Genomic DNA, 17,657 nt, shown 5'->3' on the forward strand with positions numbered 1-17,657 from the left:
AAGATGGTGCTAAGAGTATAATGGCTCTTAGTTCATCCACCCTTTCATTCCATGCCATCACCCTATCTCCGCCATCATGGTTATAAAGCCATCACTGAAGTAACTTCATCTAGTAGTAGGGGGCAGGGCCACGTCCTCCCAGACACTGTGATACACAAGGTGGATGCACTCACTTAACAGCTTAGCTGGCAAGAAGTTCTGCTTTGCCCTTTGCCCCTCTCTACCTGCTCTTATGTACTTTCTCACTGCACTGTCTTGTTACGAGGAGGACGGGCTAAGGGCAGAAACTCAGCATGAAGCCCATGATGCACTTGCAATTTTAGCTAGATGTACAAGCAATTTCCTTCCTTTCTCCTCGTTGTTGTGGAATGATGTGCCCTTTTGTCCAGAAGGGATACAAATGACATTGTATTCCCATGTGTAACATTTGGAAAATAAACATTCTGGTTGTCACAGCTTCTATTTCATCGCATATTTTCCTGTGTTATGTCATACTTCTGCCAGTGCAAGCCAGAATGTGAAGAATGCCTAGGGGAATATTTCTCAAGTGTTTTCTAAGCAACATTAATCTTAAAAATACTTTGCAAAAACAGGGCATTTGGTGGTCAGATAAACTTTGGAAGTGCTCCATATTCTATCCCTGTCTTTGATAGTCAAGATGCCCATTAACAAATTAGGAGTCCTAGGAAGTCTGGCAATAAAAAAAGACTATTGAACACAAACCAGGATTTCCCAGACTTACGACCATGGAAACTATTTTCATATAACACCTGTAAAGATCAGAGTAAGAGATGCTATCACAGGAAGTGTTTTTAGAGATTTAGGTTCACAAATTACCAAAACTACTCGGGAATAAATAGAAAATTGAATAGACCTATAATAAGAAAAGAGATTGAATTAGTAATTTAAAATCTCCCACAGAAACAAACCCAGACACAAATGGCTTTACTGGTAAATTTTACCAAAAGTTTAAAGAAGAATTAATACCAATTTTTTATAAACTCTTCCAAAAAAATACAAGAGGAGGAAAGATTTCTCAATTCATCCTATGAGGCCAGTATTATCCCGAATAACAAAACCAAAGACATCACAAGAAAACTACAAACCAATATCCCTATATAGAGATGCAAAAATCTTCAAGAAAATACTAGCAAACTGAATCTAGCAATATATTAAAAGGTTTATACACCATGACTAAGTAGGATTTATTCCAGGAATGCAAGGTTAGTTTAATATACAAAAATCCAATAATGTAATGCACCACCATATTAATAGGATGAAGGACCAATAGCACGTGATCATCTCAATAGACGGAGCAGAAGCATTTGACAAAATTCAACATCCTTTTATGATAAAACCACTAGAAAAACTAAGAATAGAGGAGAACTTCCTCAACCTAATAAAGGCCATCTACAAAAAACCCACAACTACCATAATACTCAATGGTAAAAGATTGAAAGCTTTCCTTCTAAAATCAGGAGCAAGACAAAGATATTTACTCTGGCCACTTGTATTTAACATTGTACTAGGGATTTTAGCCAGGGCACTTAGGCAAGAAATAAAAAAAAAAAGAAAAAAGAAAAATTGTATTTGCAGATGATGTGATCTTGTATATAGAAAATCCTGATACTGACTAAAACAATTCATAGAACTGTTAAACAAGTTCATTGAGGTTGCAGGATACAAGATCAATATTCAAAAATAAATTTTATTTCTAATACAGTAGCAATGAACAATCTGAAATGAAATTAAGAAAACAACTTCACTTAAAATAGCATCAAAAAACAATAAAATACTTAGCAGTAAATTTAACCAAAGAAGTGCAAGACTTATATACCTAAAACTACAAAATAACATTGAAATAAATTAAAGATGTAAATAAATGGAGGCATCCTGTGTTCATGGACTTAATATTGTTAGGGTGACAGTACTTCCCAAATTGAACTACGTTTTTAACACAATCCCTTTCAAGATCCTAGCTGACAGTTTTTGCAGAAATTGGGAGATTGATCCTAAAATGTATATGTAAATGCGAGAGACCCATAATAGCCAAAGCAGTTTTAAAAGAGAAGAACAAATTTGAAGGACCCACACTTCCTGATTTCAAAAATTACTATGAAGCTAGTGTGCTAAAACAATGCATACTTGTATAAAAACAATGTGTACTTCTATAAGGATAAACATATAGGTAAATGGAGTAGAACTGTGATTTCAGAAATAAACCCTTACATTTACGCCCAATTGATTTTTGTCAAGGGTAGCAAGACAACTCAGTGCAAAAAGTAAAATAAGTTATTTCAACAAATGGTGTTGGAACAACTGGATATCCACATGCAAAAGAATGAAGCTGGACCTCTTCTCACACTATACACAAACATTAACTCATTTTAGACCTAACTATAAGAGCTAAAAATATAAAACTCCTGGAAGAAAAAATAATAAATCTCTGTGAGTTAGGCAGTGATTTATTTGATGATACTGAAAGCACAAGCAACAGAAGAAAAAATAGATAAATTGGTCTTCATCAAAAAAAGTTTTTGAAGTGTTGTCATTTGTATACCATCAAGAAACTGAAAAGACAATCCATAGAATGGGAGAAAATATTTGCAAATCATATATCTGATAAAGGACTTGTATTCAGAATATATAAAGAACTCTAACAACTCAATAATAAAAAGACAAACAACCCAATTCAAAAATGGACAAAGGACTTGAATAGATACTTTGCCAAAAAAAAGATATGCACATGATCAATAAGCATCTGAAAAGATGATCAATGTTATTAGTTATTAGGGAAATGCAAGTCAAAACCACAATGAGATATCCCTTCACACCCAACAGGATGGCTGTAATAAAAAAGGCAGACATTAATAAGTGTTGTGCAGGATGGGGCGACATTGGAACCCTCACCCATTGCTGGTAGAAATGTAAAATGGTGCAGCCACTTTGGAAAATAGTTTGGCAGTTCTTCAAAATGCAGTGTCAGAGAAAGAAGAGTGACTACTAATAATTAAGGGCTTCTTCTCGGGGTAAAGAAAATGTTCTAAAATGAGATGTGATGATGGTTGCATGCTCTGTGAATATACCAAAGACCATTGAATTGTACACTATAAATGGATGAATTATAGGACATGTGAATGATATGTTAATAAAGCTGTTAAATAGCTATTTGTCCTCACAATGTGATATTTTCATCTTTTTTCACACTTCCTGTTTCTCCTAAGTTAATGGCATCTGTGAAAGAGGAAAACTATTTTTTTTGAAAAACTCTGTCAATTATCTTTAATTACACAAAAGCCGCCAGAAGAACTCATTATTGTTTCTATCTTAACTGTTTTGTTTGTAATTTCTGTATATAACTAGAATCCCCTGGAGAAGATGACATAAATTTCTTTTAAAACCCTTCACTGTTGGGGCCAGGCACAGTGGCTCATGCCTGTAATCCCAGCACTTTGGGAGGCCAAGACAGGAGGATCACTTGAGCCCAGGAGTTCAAGACCAGCCTGAGCAATAAAGTGAGGCCCCATCTCTACAACATAAATAAATAAATAAATAAAAATACAAAAATTAGCCATGCATAGTGGCACACACCTATAGTCCCAGCTTACTTGGGAGGCTGAGGCTGGAGAATCACTTAAACCTGAGAGTTTGAGACTGCAGTGAGCTGTGATCACAACACTACACTCCATGCTGGGTGACAGAGAAAGATCCTGTCAAAAAAAACAAATAAAACCCTTCATTATTGATGGTATGGCATCATTTATATCTGAGTTTAATGGTTCTCTTTTTCCAGAGATAGGACTACACAATTCAGGCGCCCATTGCATTGGTAGCTGTACAAGTCTTGAGACAGAGGCTGAGAATATGAAGTATCAGGTCATAAGCAAACACATAGGAATGTGCTGCCAGCCCTTGAAATGGTGTGAGAGGTTATAGATAATTTGGTATTCATAAACATGGAGCAGAGGCATGAAAAATGTAAACCATAAGACTGTGCAAATATAATAACAAATTTGAGGGTGGATGAGTTCCCCAGGGAAATGGGAAAGGGGTCGGCAGAAGGAAAGGAAAAGGCTAAGGATCAGACTCTGGGGGATTCAGTGGATCATAGAAGGAGGGGTCTTGGGGAACTAGGCTGAGGCTTGGGACAACTAGCACTATCTGATGGGGTGGTGTCAGATGCAGCCAAGTGCTAATGGGATGGATACATCCCTTCATATCTGGCTAAAAGGAGCTCATTGGTGACCATAGAGAAAAGGGCATCCACGGACTTTTGAGGATACAAGTCAGATTTTAGAAAACAGAAAGATATGAAGGCAATGGGGGCATCATTTGAGTGGGACTGTTAAAAGAATGCAAAGAGGATGACAAATGAAAAGGACAGACGTCTCCATGTAGGATATGAAGGCTTTTTCTAGATAGAGTGAAGCTATGTATGTTTGAAGAGAGCTTGGATACCTGCATTTGGAAAGAGGAAGATAATGCTTTTGTAAACTATTAATACAACACAAAACTACCATCCTATTTAATGGGTCTCTTCTTAGATGATTTTAAAATTTAAAGCATTGTTATAAACTATAGAAAATAAATCATCAAAAGATTCATCTTACAGGCTTTGTCACAAAACAATGGGACTAGAAGGGTCTCAAGGTATTCATATAAGCTGTACAGGCATGTTTCTAAATTAATCTGGAAGATAACTCTTTATTTTCCAGATGATTAAAGAAGGCTATTTGGCAGCTTCCCCAGTGACTTATGATACTCTAATAACACTCACTTCCTTTTGCTTAACTCAAATATAAAAGTACAGAGAGATCAAACTCTCCAATGTGCCAATCAGGAAATGCTATTTTGCTTACTATAAACTTAGCTTATCTTATAGGACCAGCAATAAAGAATTATGTGGGAGCCATAAACTGCCATCTCCTGGCAATAGTCTCCTGTTATTATGAACATTAGTAGATTGAAGATGTAGTTTCTCAAAGTCACTTAAGTGTTTTGGGGCACGGTTCCAGGGACATTGCGTTCTGCTTGACATAAACAATTTCTGCTGTATCAAAGACACTGCCCTTTAGAGATTAAAGGCCACTTTGGAAAACTAGTAAGCTTTCAGAGTGTAGGTACAAAATGAACTTGACCATTACGCTAGATTTTTCTCCTTTAATTTTAAAGAGCAGTAATCATTTGGAAGTATTCCCAGAGCCCCTGCTTCACCCTCTTAGGTCGTGAAGGCATTCCTTACTGAGAAGTGGCTTAGTATTGAGAAACTGCTGACACCTTGGTGAGAATACTATAGAACCATATTTTGGAGACTGAGAGGGTCCACACTGTCAGGCAGTTCTCACTCAGCCAAAAGACATCTTCCAGGCCCCCCTACTGCACTACTGTAGGGATTCACACATGCAAAAGTGTTCCCCACATATGTGCATTTCTTTTTAGCAGGTTTGGGTTTTCTGTGAAACGAGAACAGAGAAGCCAGAAACTGATAGGGGTGAAACTAATTGATGAAATCCTTTATCAACAGCAAAGAAGTTTATGTTATGGGCCTTTATGGTCTTGTTTTTTTTTTTTTTTTTTCTTTTGAGACAGTCTCGCACTGTCGCCCAGGCTGGAGTGTAGTGGCACGATATCGGCTCACTGCAGCCTCCGCCTCCAGGGTTCAAGCAATTCTCCTGCCTCAGCCTCTTGAGTAGCTGAGATTACAGGTGCCTGCCACCATGCGCGGCTGATTTTTTGTTTGTATTTTTAGTAGAGACGGGTTTTTTTGTTTGTTTGTGTGTTTGAGACAGAGTCGTGCTCTGTCGCTCAGGCTGGAGTGCAGTGACGTGATCTCGGCTCACTGCAACCTCTGCCTCCTGGGTTCAAGTGATTCTCCTGCCCCAGCCTCCCAAGTAGTTGGGATTACAGGCACCCATCACCACGCCCGGCTAATTTTCATATTTTTTTAAGTAGAGACAGGGTTTTGCCATGTTGGTCAGGCTCATCTCAAACTCCTGACCTCAGGTGATCTGCCTCTCTCAGCCTCTCAAAGTGCTGGGATTACAGGTGTGAGCCACTGCCTCTTCTTTTAAAATATTCTGTGGCTCCCATTTCTAAAATGATTGCCAGGCCAGATTTTCCTCTTTCCTTGAACTCTTTACTTCTCCTGCCACCACTGTTTATCAAGGCTCAGATCAAGGGGTCTTTGGACCTTGTGTGAAATCATACTCAAGTTGGCATCTTTCTGTGAAGAACTTCGTTAGGAATGTGGGACACATTTTGTTGAGTTATATTTATAATTCTTTTCTTTATGTTCCCAGACTATTGAGAATATTTATTTATTTATTTATTTAAGACAGAGTCTCGCTCTGTTGCCCAGGCTGGAGTGCAGTGGTGCAATCTCGGCTCACTGCAACCTCCACCTCCTGGGTTCAAGCAATTCTCCTGCCTCAGCCTCCCAGGCAATATTTATGTTTTTTAATAAAATTTTTTTCCAAAGCAAAGATCAGTTTTGCATTAGACTATTCCTTGACTATACATGCATTTTACGGAGGAAAATGTAGATTTTTCCAGATTTCAGTTAAAGGAGGAGTTATAACAAGGACCAGCTGCTCTGAGGCCGCCCCTGAGCTATTACTTAACCTCAGCCCCTCTCTTCTCCATAGCTATTTTTGTTTTCTATGTAAAATATCTTTGCCCATTTCTCTCAGAGTATGTATTAGTATTTTCCAAAGCTGTTTATGTTCCCTCAGTGGTCGTCTTCCACCCCTGAAGCTTCTTAAGTCTCTATTTTTACTCCTTAGAAACAGAAAAGGTACATGTGGAAGATTTCTAAGTTTCACATTTCAAAGTTCTCTTTCTTTGGGGAAAGAAAAAGTTGGAAGTTTAAAAATGCCTCTAGAACAAACCTATCTCCACATTCCATCAACTGTATAGGAGGCAGGAAAGCATGTTTTATGAGCAAAGGCTTTGGGAGCAGGAAATTTCCATTCTATGATGTACTAGCTACTGCCACTGGGCTTTAGTTTCCTTATTTATAAAATGGAAATATCAATAGCGCTTGCTTTCACAGGGTTGGAGTGAGCATTGCACGAGATAATGCATATGAAGGGCTTTAGCCAGTGTCAGGCATAGAGAAGGATCTCAATAAATGTTAGTGATGATGGTGGTGATGATGATAAAGGATTTGGAGTCTCAAAAAGTTGTATTGCAGCGTTACAACATAACATTTTCAGATAAGAAACGAGATCACATATTCTGCCAAGGTTATTTGAATTTGCTATGTGGAAGGGAAAATTACTTCTCTGTCACTTAATGGCTGCCATATATTCTTACTCAGTTAGGAGGTGTGCATACACGTGCTTGTGATGTCTTGTGTCCTTGCCCTGATGGTCAGGAGTTTTGTTTTAGCCCTTTAAAAAATCCAATACAGCTTTCAGTATTCTGCAGTGCATGCAGTAGACTTTCTACAAGTAAATGTTTTAATTTAAAAAATCAAATTATCATGCAAATTATACTGGTAGAAAAGATTTTGGCCTTATGAACATTTACAAGACATTGATTTTTAAAGTAAAAGAAATTAGCAAATAAGGCCTTATAAACTACCTATTTCTGATCTATTTCCTAGGGACTCACCTCTACTCACCCTTGCTTCTCTTAGCACTTTGGCTGTTACACAATGAAATGAAGTTAATGGTTTCTAATAATGAATGAGCCATCTTCATGTTAGAGGTCTTGGTACCAAGCAATAGAAACCAACTCAGGCTAACAAGAGGGAATGTACTGAAAGGAAATGAGAGGACCTACAGAACTGATGTGAGGCTGGAGGACCACACTTGAGGATGAGCAAAGAGCATGAGAGCTCTGGCAAGTTAGGGACAGGAACCATAGCCATGGTCTTTGTAGCAGGAAGCATCTGCTCAGCACTTGGCCATGGGGAAAGAAAACCCACAGTCTACTTTCTTCTCTATGTGGGTGACCCACTCCATGGTCAGAGTCCTCTGAGAGTGTATGACTGGCCAAGCTCAGATAACAGGCTCACAGCCAGGCTATACCAGGAACTGGGGGTAGGGGTGTAGAGATAAAAAAAAAAAATCTAACTTATCATTTTCTGTAATGGGAGCTGGGAACTGGGACCATCCTCCCTACACAGCTATACAGAAAAGAAGAGAGGCAATTTCCCAGAAAGAAACCAGGATACTACCAGGAAAGGGGAATGGATGCTCGGCAGGCCCACAGTGGCAAGTGCCTGATATCCCACACTGCTAATAATCTGATTCTTTACATCAGGCATAGTCTGTAGTCTAGCCAGTCTTTATTAAGCCTTTGTAGACTTTAAAACACAGTATAAGACATTCCCCTTTGCTGTTCTTGTCCTATATGTGGTCTAAAGACAGTCCTCCACGTCATCATCCTGCTCTCGTCTAAGTGGGAACAGCTTTCTCAAGAGATTAGATGGGAATTCAGGAGTTGAGAATATTGTAGCACCAGCATTAGATACTAGGATGTGCTACCTTTATTTATGTATAATTTCCAAATAAATAGAAATAAATTTAAAGCTATTATTTACTGTAAATTAAAACCAGCCAACACAGCACCAGGGAGATTCTGCACATTTTATTAAATTGGGGACTGTATAGGTATAATGTATTCAGTTTCCATCAAAGGGAATGTTTCTGACACAGTAGAGGGTCTGGTTACTTTGAAAGTCTTAGGTTGGTTGCTTTTTTGTTGTTTTAGAACACCATTCAAATTTAAGGTATTACTGTTTTTGATTGATTCTGTTTGCTTTTATGTTCTAGGGGAAAACATATCCATTTCGGGGCGCCTTTCCACCAGTATGGAATCCCATTGCATATTTGGATTACAATAATCTGTGGCGGACAATAGATAACATGGGGAAGGAGGTAAAATGTGTGTTCAGTTTGCACATGACCCATTACTGAAATAACAATGGCAACTGTTTAATATCCTTCCATAGTGCAGGGAACATTGCTCCGGACACCAATGCATATCATTTCCAATGTACCCAAACTGCAAAGTTGGTCGTATTTCCACTTCACAAATGGGAAAAATGAATGCCCAGAGATTGTGTAATTTACTCAAGACCTCATAGCAAGGGAACCAGCATACCAACCCACTCTCTTATACAAATGCCTGTGTGCCTTCAACTCTATGCTACTGAGCATTTATATTACATATTTTTGCCAAGTATCTCTACTTACAGTTGCCTGTCTGTCTGTAATGCCATTTTAGATAGTAAAGGAGAGAAGGACTTGCTGCCCCAAAGCTTCTTTACTTAGTCTTAGGCTCTGTAATATCAATTTGGGACATAAAATGGGTATTAGCTTTCAATAACAATGATGATGATAATTGTCATCATTATAATAATTACATATAAATTTGTACATAGACATATATAATATTACCACTATTATTATTGTTTTGGCAATGGCATTAGGACACAGAATCCAAAGAACTCTACCCCACTCCCTGTCTCTATATAGAATTCTATGCCAATCACACGTTTCAACACAGAGACCAAGAGACCCATTTTCAGAGGTTTTCATGAGGGCCTTCCCGAGAAGAGGTGGCAGTTACCATCAAACCTGAGAGGGGACTTCCTTTCTCTACAGATTCCAACTGATGCACCCTGGGAGGCTCAACATGCTGACGAATGGGACAAAATGACCATGAAAGAGCTCATTGACAAAATCTGCTGGACAAAGTAAGTAGACTTGACCATTCAAAATTTACTTTTAATCTTCCCTTCTCGTCTTTTATATCTTGCCTTGAACTGCAGTGCTTTTCTTAACAACTTACAGATAAAAAGAGGAAACCTAGTAATCTTTCAGTCAATAGCAATGTTGAGGGCACCTCAAAGTAGGTTAGAACAGAAAATGAATCTAAAAATTAAGAAAAGTGGGTGAATGAAGTAGAACTTCTTTTAATGAAAGCATTGTGTGATCTGCAATAAAATCAATAATTGTGTTTTCATATTATTGAAAGGTTGCCTACAAAAGCAGTTTGAAAAGATATTTTTTAAAAATGTGGTACATTTACACCATGGAATACTATGCAGCCAAAAAAAAAGAATGAAATCATGTCCTTTTCAGGGACATGGATGAAGCTGGAAGCCTTCATTCTCAGCAAACTAACACAGGAACAGAAAACCAAACATCGCATGTTCTCACTCATAAGTGGGAATTGAACATTAAGAAGACATGGATGCGGGGAGGGGAACAACACACACTGGAGCCTGTCAGGTGGTGGGAGGAGGGAGAGCATCACAATAAATAACTAATGCATGTGGGTCTTAATACCTAGGTGATGGGTTGATGGGTGCAGCAAACCACCATGGCACATGTTTACCTGTCTAATAAACCCGCACATGTACCCCGGAACTTAAAATAAAATAAAATGGTAATCCCATATAGATGTAGAATACTAGGAAATGAGAGGAAAGCTAGTCTGTAGTAATAAAAATGTTCAATTAGACCATGTGTTATTAGTTTATGTGGGGCTTACTATGTGAAGGCACCATACCAGGCACTGAGGAATGGGGGTGAACTTCTTAGGAATAGCCCCTACCCTCATGGAGTTTATGTTTTTCTAGCAGACAAGACTGACCTTGAACACAATTACACAATGCTAGGAGAGTTCCTGTAACAGGGAGAACCTTACATGGTCTGAGGGTACAGGAAGCATTCTTTGATGAAGCAATCTTTAACCTGAAACTAAGGAGTCAGTGCATCAACTAAGAATGAGCCATCAGGGCAGGGGGGAGTCAGAAAAGGTGAACAGTGTAGGGCGATGGTATCTTCCAGGAATGATACACAGGGACAGGAGAGAGAAAGGAAGAGTGGATGAAGTTGGGGGGATAGTATCTGCCAGGAATAAGCCATGGGGCAGGAGAAAGACAGGAAGGGTGGATGGTGTGGTAGAAATGGTACCTTCCAGGAGTAACCCATAGCGTTGATAGTAGTGGGGCAGATGGTATGATCTAAGAATGATACACAGTGTCAAAGGGAGAGAGGGAAGGTTGGACAGTGGTGGTGGGAGGAGGGAATTATATCTTCCAAAAATTACCCACAAGGGCAAGAAGGGAGAAAGGGATAATGGAGAAAGATGGGTGGTGTTTTAGGAAAGACCCACAGAAACAAGGTGAGATGGGGACTGGAAGGGTGGATGGCACTGGGGGATTTTGTCTTCTAGGAATGAGCCACAGGGATTAGGGGGAGATAGGAAGGACTGATGGGGCAGGAAGATAGTATGTTCCAGGTATGATCCACAGGTTCAGAGGGGAGACAAGTATAGTGGATGGTGTTTGCCATGGATGAACCACCAGGATAGTTGGGGAGACAGAAAAGGTTGATGGTGTGGTGGGATGGTATCTTTTATGAATGACCCAAAGGGGAAAAGGGAAGACAGGAAAGATGGATGTTGCGGGGATATCATCCACCAACAACCCAGAGGTGTAGTGGGGAGACAGGAGGTGTAGATGGTATCACCAGGATATGGCTTCCAGAAATGAGCCACAAAGGTAGGGATGAGATAGGAAGAGTGAATGGTGTGGCCTGGTTGCATCTTGCAGGAATGCCCCCACAGTGTTAGGGAGTGGGGAACAAGAATGGATCCCTGTGGGGGTATGGTATCTTCTAGGAATAGCCCACAGAGTCAAGGGGAAACAGGCAACATTAGGTAGTGTGTGTGTGTGGTGGGGAAATGGGGCGGGGGTGGGGTGGGGAGAATGAAATTTTCCAGCTATTTCTCTCTCTCTGGGGAGAGAAAGGGAAGGTTGGTTTGTGTGGATGAAGATGGTATCTTCTAGGAATTACCCAAACCAGAAGGGTGGATGTCTTAGGGGAAGGGGAATTTTCCAGCAATGACCCAGAGGGATGGTGGGGAGACAGGAAACATAGATGGTGAGGCAAGATGATGTATTCCAGAAATGACCCACAGGGCAAGGGGTAGATACAAAGGTGGATGGGGTGAGGGAGATGGTCTCTTCCAGTTATGGCCCACAAGGGTAGAGGGGACACAGGTGGTGTAGATCATTTGGCAAAATGGAATTTTCCAGGAATGGTCCACAGGGAAGAGGGTACATAGGAAGGTTTGGTGGTGTGGCAGGATGGTATCTTCCAGGAATGAGCCACACTGGCAGTGGTAGGGGGGAGAAAGGAAGGGTGGATGGTGAGGGCTCATGGTTCCTTCCAAGAATGACTCATAGGATTGTACAGGAATGACCCAGAGGGGTAGCGCAGAGAGAGGAAACATGACTGGTGTGGCAGGATATACCTTCCAGGAATGGTCCACAGGAGCTAGGGGATGCAGGGAAGATGGGCTTGTTTGCAGGCATGGTTCTTCCTGGAGTAACCCAAAGGGTCAGAGGTGAGACAGCAAGGGTGGATATTGGGCCGCGGATAACTTCCAGCAATGACCAAAAGAGATGGGAGGAGACAGGAAGTGTGGAAGGTGACCAGGATGGTATTTCCAGGAATGACCCTCAAGAGTTGGGAGAGACAAGTAGGATAGATGATTTGATGGAGTGGTATCTTCCAGGAATGAACCAAAGGGGCAGAAGAAAACATGGTACATTGTGTTTAGAGAGATGGAATCTTCCAGGAATGAGTTACCCTGGTGGTGTTTTCGGGGACACGGAAAGGGTGGGGATAGTATCTTCCAGGATGACCCACAAGGCCAAGGGGGGAGACAGGACAGGGTGGATAGTGTGTTTGTAGGGGGAGGGCATGTTACTTCTCAGGGATGTGACACAGGCACTGTGGGGACACAGAGAAGGGTAGATGTTTTGTGGAGGAGGTCTCATCCCGAAATGACCCAGAGGGTTTAGAAAGGTGTAGCAGGATGGTATCTTCCAGGAATGAGCCACACGGTTGGTGGCAGGGGAAGATGGGTGGTATACAGAGATGGTATCTTCCAGGAATGACCCACAGGGGCAAGGGGGTGACCTGAAGGGTAAAGGTTGTGAAGGGGGATATCTTCCAGTAATCACCCAAAGGGGTAGGGGGAGATAGGAAGAAAAGATAGTGAGGCAGGATGATATTTTCTAAGAATGGTCTTCAGCATGTGTGGGGTTAAGTAAACAGGAAAGGTGGATGGTGTAGGAAGATAGTATCTTCCAGGAATGAGCCACCGAGGTTGGGGTGAGACAGGTAGGTGGATGGTTTCGTAGAATGGTATTTTCCAGGAATGAGCCACAGGGCAGGGGGTAGATATAAAGGATGGATGGTATGGAGGAGATGGTATCTTCCAGGAATGAACTACAAAATTGAGGAAGGAGGGGAATGATGGATGAGCTAGGTGGATGGGATCTGCCAGGATGGCCCACAGAGCCAAAAGAAAGACAAGGCGGAGTGGATAATGTAGGGGAAATAGTATCTTCCAGGAATATCACACAGGCAATGCAGGGAGGCAGGAAAGGGTAGATGTTTTGGTGAGGGAGTGGTATCATCCCCAAATGACCCAGAGTGGTAGAGGGGAGATAGGATAGTTGAATGACAGGATAGTATCTTCCAGGAATGAGCCACGGTGACAGTGGTGGGGGTGGGAGACAGTAAGAGTGTATGTGGATGGTATCTTCCACGAATGACACACAGAAGTCAGGGAAATAAGTTTAGGCAAATGGTATCTCCTAGGAATGTGCCAAAAGGGTAGTGGTGGGGGGAGATGGGAATGGTGGATATTGTGGAAGTGATATCATACAGGAATGAGCCAGAGGGGGTAGTGAGGAGTCAGGAATCATGAATGGTGTGGCAGGATATATTTTCAAGGAATGACCCACATGGGCTAAGGGGACACAGGGAATGTTGGCCTGACTGGGGACATGGTATCTTCCTGGAGTGACTCAAAGGGTTGGGGGAAGATAAGAAGGGTGGATGTTGTGGGGAATACATTCCAACAATGACACAGAAGGATGGGGCGAGACACAAAGTGGTCAAGGTGAGGCAGGATGGTATTTTCCAGGTATGACCCACAAGGTTGGGAGAGTAAGAAAGATGAGTGATGGTGGGGGGAAATGGTATCTTCCAGGATAACCCTCAGGGGTAAGGGTAAACAGGACAGGGTGGATAGTGTTGAAGGGGTTATATCTTTCAGGAATGTGACTAAGTCTCTGGGGGGAAACAGGGAAGGGTAGATGTTTTGTGAGGGAGTGATACCAAAATGACCCAGAGGAATAGTAGGGAAATAGGACAGTTGCATGGCGTGTCAGGATGGTATCTTCCAGAAATGAGCCACACTGGTGGTGGTGGAAAGAGACAAGAAAGGTGGATGTTATCATTCAAGATGATATCATTCAAGAATTACCCAGAGGAATAGGGGAGAGACAGGAAGCCTGACTGGTGTGGCAGGGTATATTTTCTGGGAATGAGCCACAGGTGTGGGAGAAGACAGTCAGGGTAGATGGTTTGGTGGAATGAAATCTTCCAGGAATGACCCACAGGGTCATGGGGGAAAATTGAAGGGTAGACATTGTGGATGGAGATATCTTCCAGCAATGACCCAGAGGGATGGGGGAGACAGGAAATGATAATGGTGCAGCAGGATGGTATCCTCCAGGATTGAGCCACACTGGTGGGGTTGTGGGGGTCATGGTATCTTCCATGAATGACCCACTGGGGTCGAGGGAAGACTGGTAGGGTTGATGGTTTGGCAGAATGTTATTTTACAGGAATGACCCACAGGGCAGAAGGTAGATAGGAAGGATGGATACAGTAGAAGAGACGGTATGTTCCAGTAATGAGCTATAGAACTTGGGGAGGGGGGGAATGATGGATGAGGTAGGGAGATGGTATCTTCCAGGATGACCCACAGAGCCAAGGGGGAGACAAGGCAGACTGGATAATATAAGGGGTATAGTATCTTTCAGGAGTGTGAACCAAGCACTGCAAGGAGGCAGGGAAGGGTAGATGTTTTAGGAAGAAGGTGGTATCATCCCAAAATAACCAAGAGGATAACAGGAAAATAGAATGGTTAGATGGTGTGGCAGGATGGTATCCTCCAGAAATGAGCCAAATGACAGTGATGGGGGTGGCAGAAGGTATGGGTGGATGGTATCTTCCAAGAATGATTCACAGAGGCAGGGGGAGCCAGGGTACATTGGGTTTAGAGACATGGTGTCTTCCAGGAATGAGACACCTGGGTAGTAGTGGGGGAGACAGGGTACATTGCGTTTAGAGAGATGGTGTCTTCCAGGAATGAGACACCTGGGTAGTAGTGGGGGAAAACAGGAAGAGTTCAAGTGTGGGGGGATGATATCATCCTGGAATGAGCCAGAGGATTAGTGTTGGGGGGGTTATATCAGGAATGTGACAAAGGCTCTGCGGGGAAACAGGGAAGCCTAGATGTTTTAGGGACGGTGTGGTATCACCCCGAAATGATCAGAGGGGTAGTGGGGAGATACAACGGTTGCATGGAGTGGCAGGATGGTATCTTCCAGGAATGAGTCACACTATGGGTGGTGGGGGAGACCATCAGGGGGATGTTGGCTGGCATGGTATCGTTGTGGAATGACCCAGAGGGACAGGGCAGAGAGAGAAAGCATGAATGGTGTGGCAGGATATATTTTCCAGGAATGAGTCACAGGGGCAGTAGGGAAACATGAAGAGTAGATGGTGAGGTGGGATGGTACCGCCCAGGAATGGTCCACAGGAGCTAGGGGATGCAGAGAACATTGGCTTGTTGGCAGGCATGGTTTTTCCTGTAGTGACCCAAAGGGTTGGGAGTGGTGGGGGAGATAACTTCCATCCACGACCCAGAGGAGAGGGAGTAGACAGGAAGTGTGGAAGATGACCACGATGGTATCTTCCAGGGATGACCCAAAGGGGCAGAGGGACACAGGGTGGATTGTGTTTTGAGAGATGGTGTCTTCTAGGAATGAGCCACCCTGGTGGTGCCTGGGGGGACACAGGAAGACGTATGTGGAGATGGTATCTTCCTGGATGACCCAAAGGGGAAAGGGGGAGACAAGGCAAGGTGGAAGTGTTGGGGGAGGTGTGACAGTATCTTTCAGGAATGTGGTATAGTCACTGTGGGGAAACAGGGAAGGGTAGATGTGGTTATATCATCTCGAAATGACCCAGAGGGGTAGGGGGAAATAGGAAGGTTGCATGGTGTGGCAAGATGGTATCTTCCAGGAATGAGGCACACTGGCAGTAGTGGGGGTGGAGACAGGATGGAAGGTGGATGTGGATGGTATTTTCCTGGAGTGACCCGCAGGGGCAGTAGGTAACAGTGGATTGGGTTTAGAGAGATGGTATCTCCCAGCAATCTGCCACAAGGGTGGTTAGAGGTCCGGGGGATACCGGAAGGGTGGATGGTGTGGCAGGATGGTATCTTCCAGGAATAAACCCTGGCAGGTGGGTGTTTTGGGGGAATTGTGTCTTCCAGGAATGGACCACAGGGGTAGATGGGAGACAGGTAGGGTATGACAGAATGATATTTTCCAGGCATGACCCACAGGGCAGGGGATAGAGAAGAAGGATGAATGTTGCATTGGAGATGGTATCTTCCAGGAATGAACTACGGAATTGGGGAAGCGGGGGAATGATGGATGAGGTAGGGGAATGGGATCTTCCAGGATGGCTCAGAGATCCCAGAGAGAGTCAAGGCAGGGTAAATAATGTAAGAGGGGATAGTATCTTTCAGGAATATGACACAGGCACTATAGGGTAGACGTTTTGGGGAGGAGGCGGTATCATCCTGAAATGACCCGGAGGGGTAGTGGGGAAACAGGAAGGTTGGATTGTGTGGCAGGATGGTATCTTCCAGGAATGAACCACACTGGTGGTGCTTCGAGGGGGACACAGGACCGGGGATGTTATCTAACAAAATGACTGACAGGGAAGAGTAGATAGTTCTGTGTAGGGGTATAGTATCTTTCAGGAACATGACACAGGCACTGCGGGGAGACAGGGAAGGGTAGATGTCTTAGGGAGTGGGTGGTATCATCCAGATATGACTCAGGAGTAGGGGGGCAATAGAAAGGTTGGATGGTGTGGCAATATGGTATCTTCCAGGAATGAACCACACAGGTGGTGACTGGGGGAGGCAGGAAAGGTGGGTGGTGTTAGGGGATGGTGTCTTCTAGGAATGACCTACAGGAGAAGGGGGAGACAGGGTGGATTGGCTTTGGAGAGGGCCACAGGTGCGGTGGCTGGGGAGACAAGAAGGGCAGATGGTGTGGAAGGATGGTATCTTCCAGGAATGAGCCACATGGGAAGTGGTAGGGAGAGACAGGAAGGGTGGATGTTGTGGGGGGTGGTATTCGGGAATGACATAGCTGGGAATGGGGGAAACAGGAAACAGGAATGCTGTAGCAAGATACATCTTCCAGGAATGAGCCACGAGGGCTTGAGGGGAGACATTATGATTGGATAGTGTTGGTACATGGTATATTCAAGGAATTAGCCATAGGTTTAGAGGGGAGACAGCAAGAGTAGATGGTGTGGAGGGGATGATATCTGCCTCTAATGGCCCACAGGTGCACGGGGGAGATAGGGGAGATTAGATAGTGTTGGGGGAATTATATCTTCCGGGAATGTGACACAGGCTCTGGAAGAGATGGTGAAGGTGGAATTTGGTTGTGGGGTGGGAGAGGGGGAGGTAATGATATCCCCAAATCACCCATAGTATTAGGGTGGCAATAGGAAGATTGGATG

At 43.0% G+C, this 17,657-nt stretch overlaps 1 protein-coding gene across 1 annotated transcript in view; it reads left to right on the top strand.

Moving 5' to 3' along the window:
- The window catches only part of MAOA (monoamine oxidase A), a 90,962-nt gene that overhangs the window by 47,294 nt on the left and 26,011 nt on the right, over positions 1 to 17,657 (top strand). The window contains exons 4-5 of the mRNA XM_004064031.5: positions 8,781 to 8,885; positions 9,615 to 9,706. Coding sequence (XP_004064079.1) covers positions 8,781 to 8,885; positions 9,615 to 9,706 — 197 coding nt within the window. The remainder of the gene's footprint in view (positions 1 to 8,780; positions 8,886 to 9,614; positions 9,707 to 17,657) is intronic.

Source organism: Gorilla gorilla, chromosome X (genome assembly GCF_029281585.2).
Source record: "Gorilla gorilla gorilla isolate KB3781 chromosome X, NHGRI_mGorGor1-v2.1_pri, whole genome shotgun sequence".
Lineage (NCBI taxonomy): Eukaryota > Metazoa > Chordata > Mammalia > Primates > Hominidae > Gorilla > Gorilla gorilla.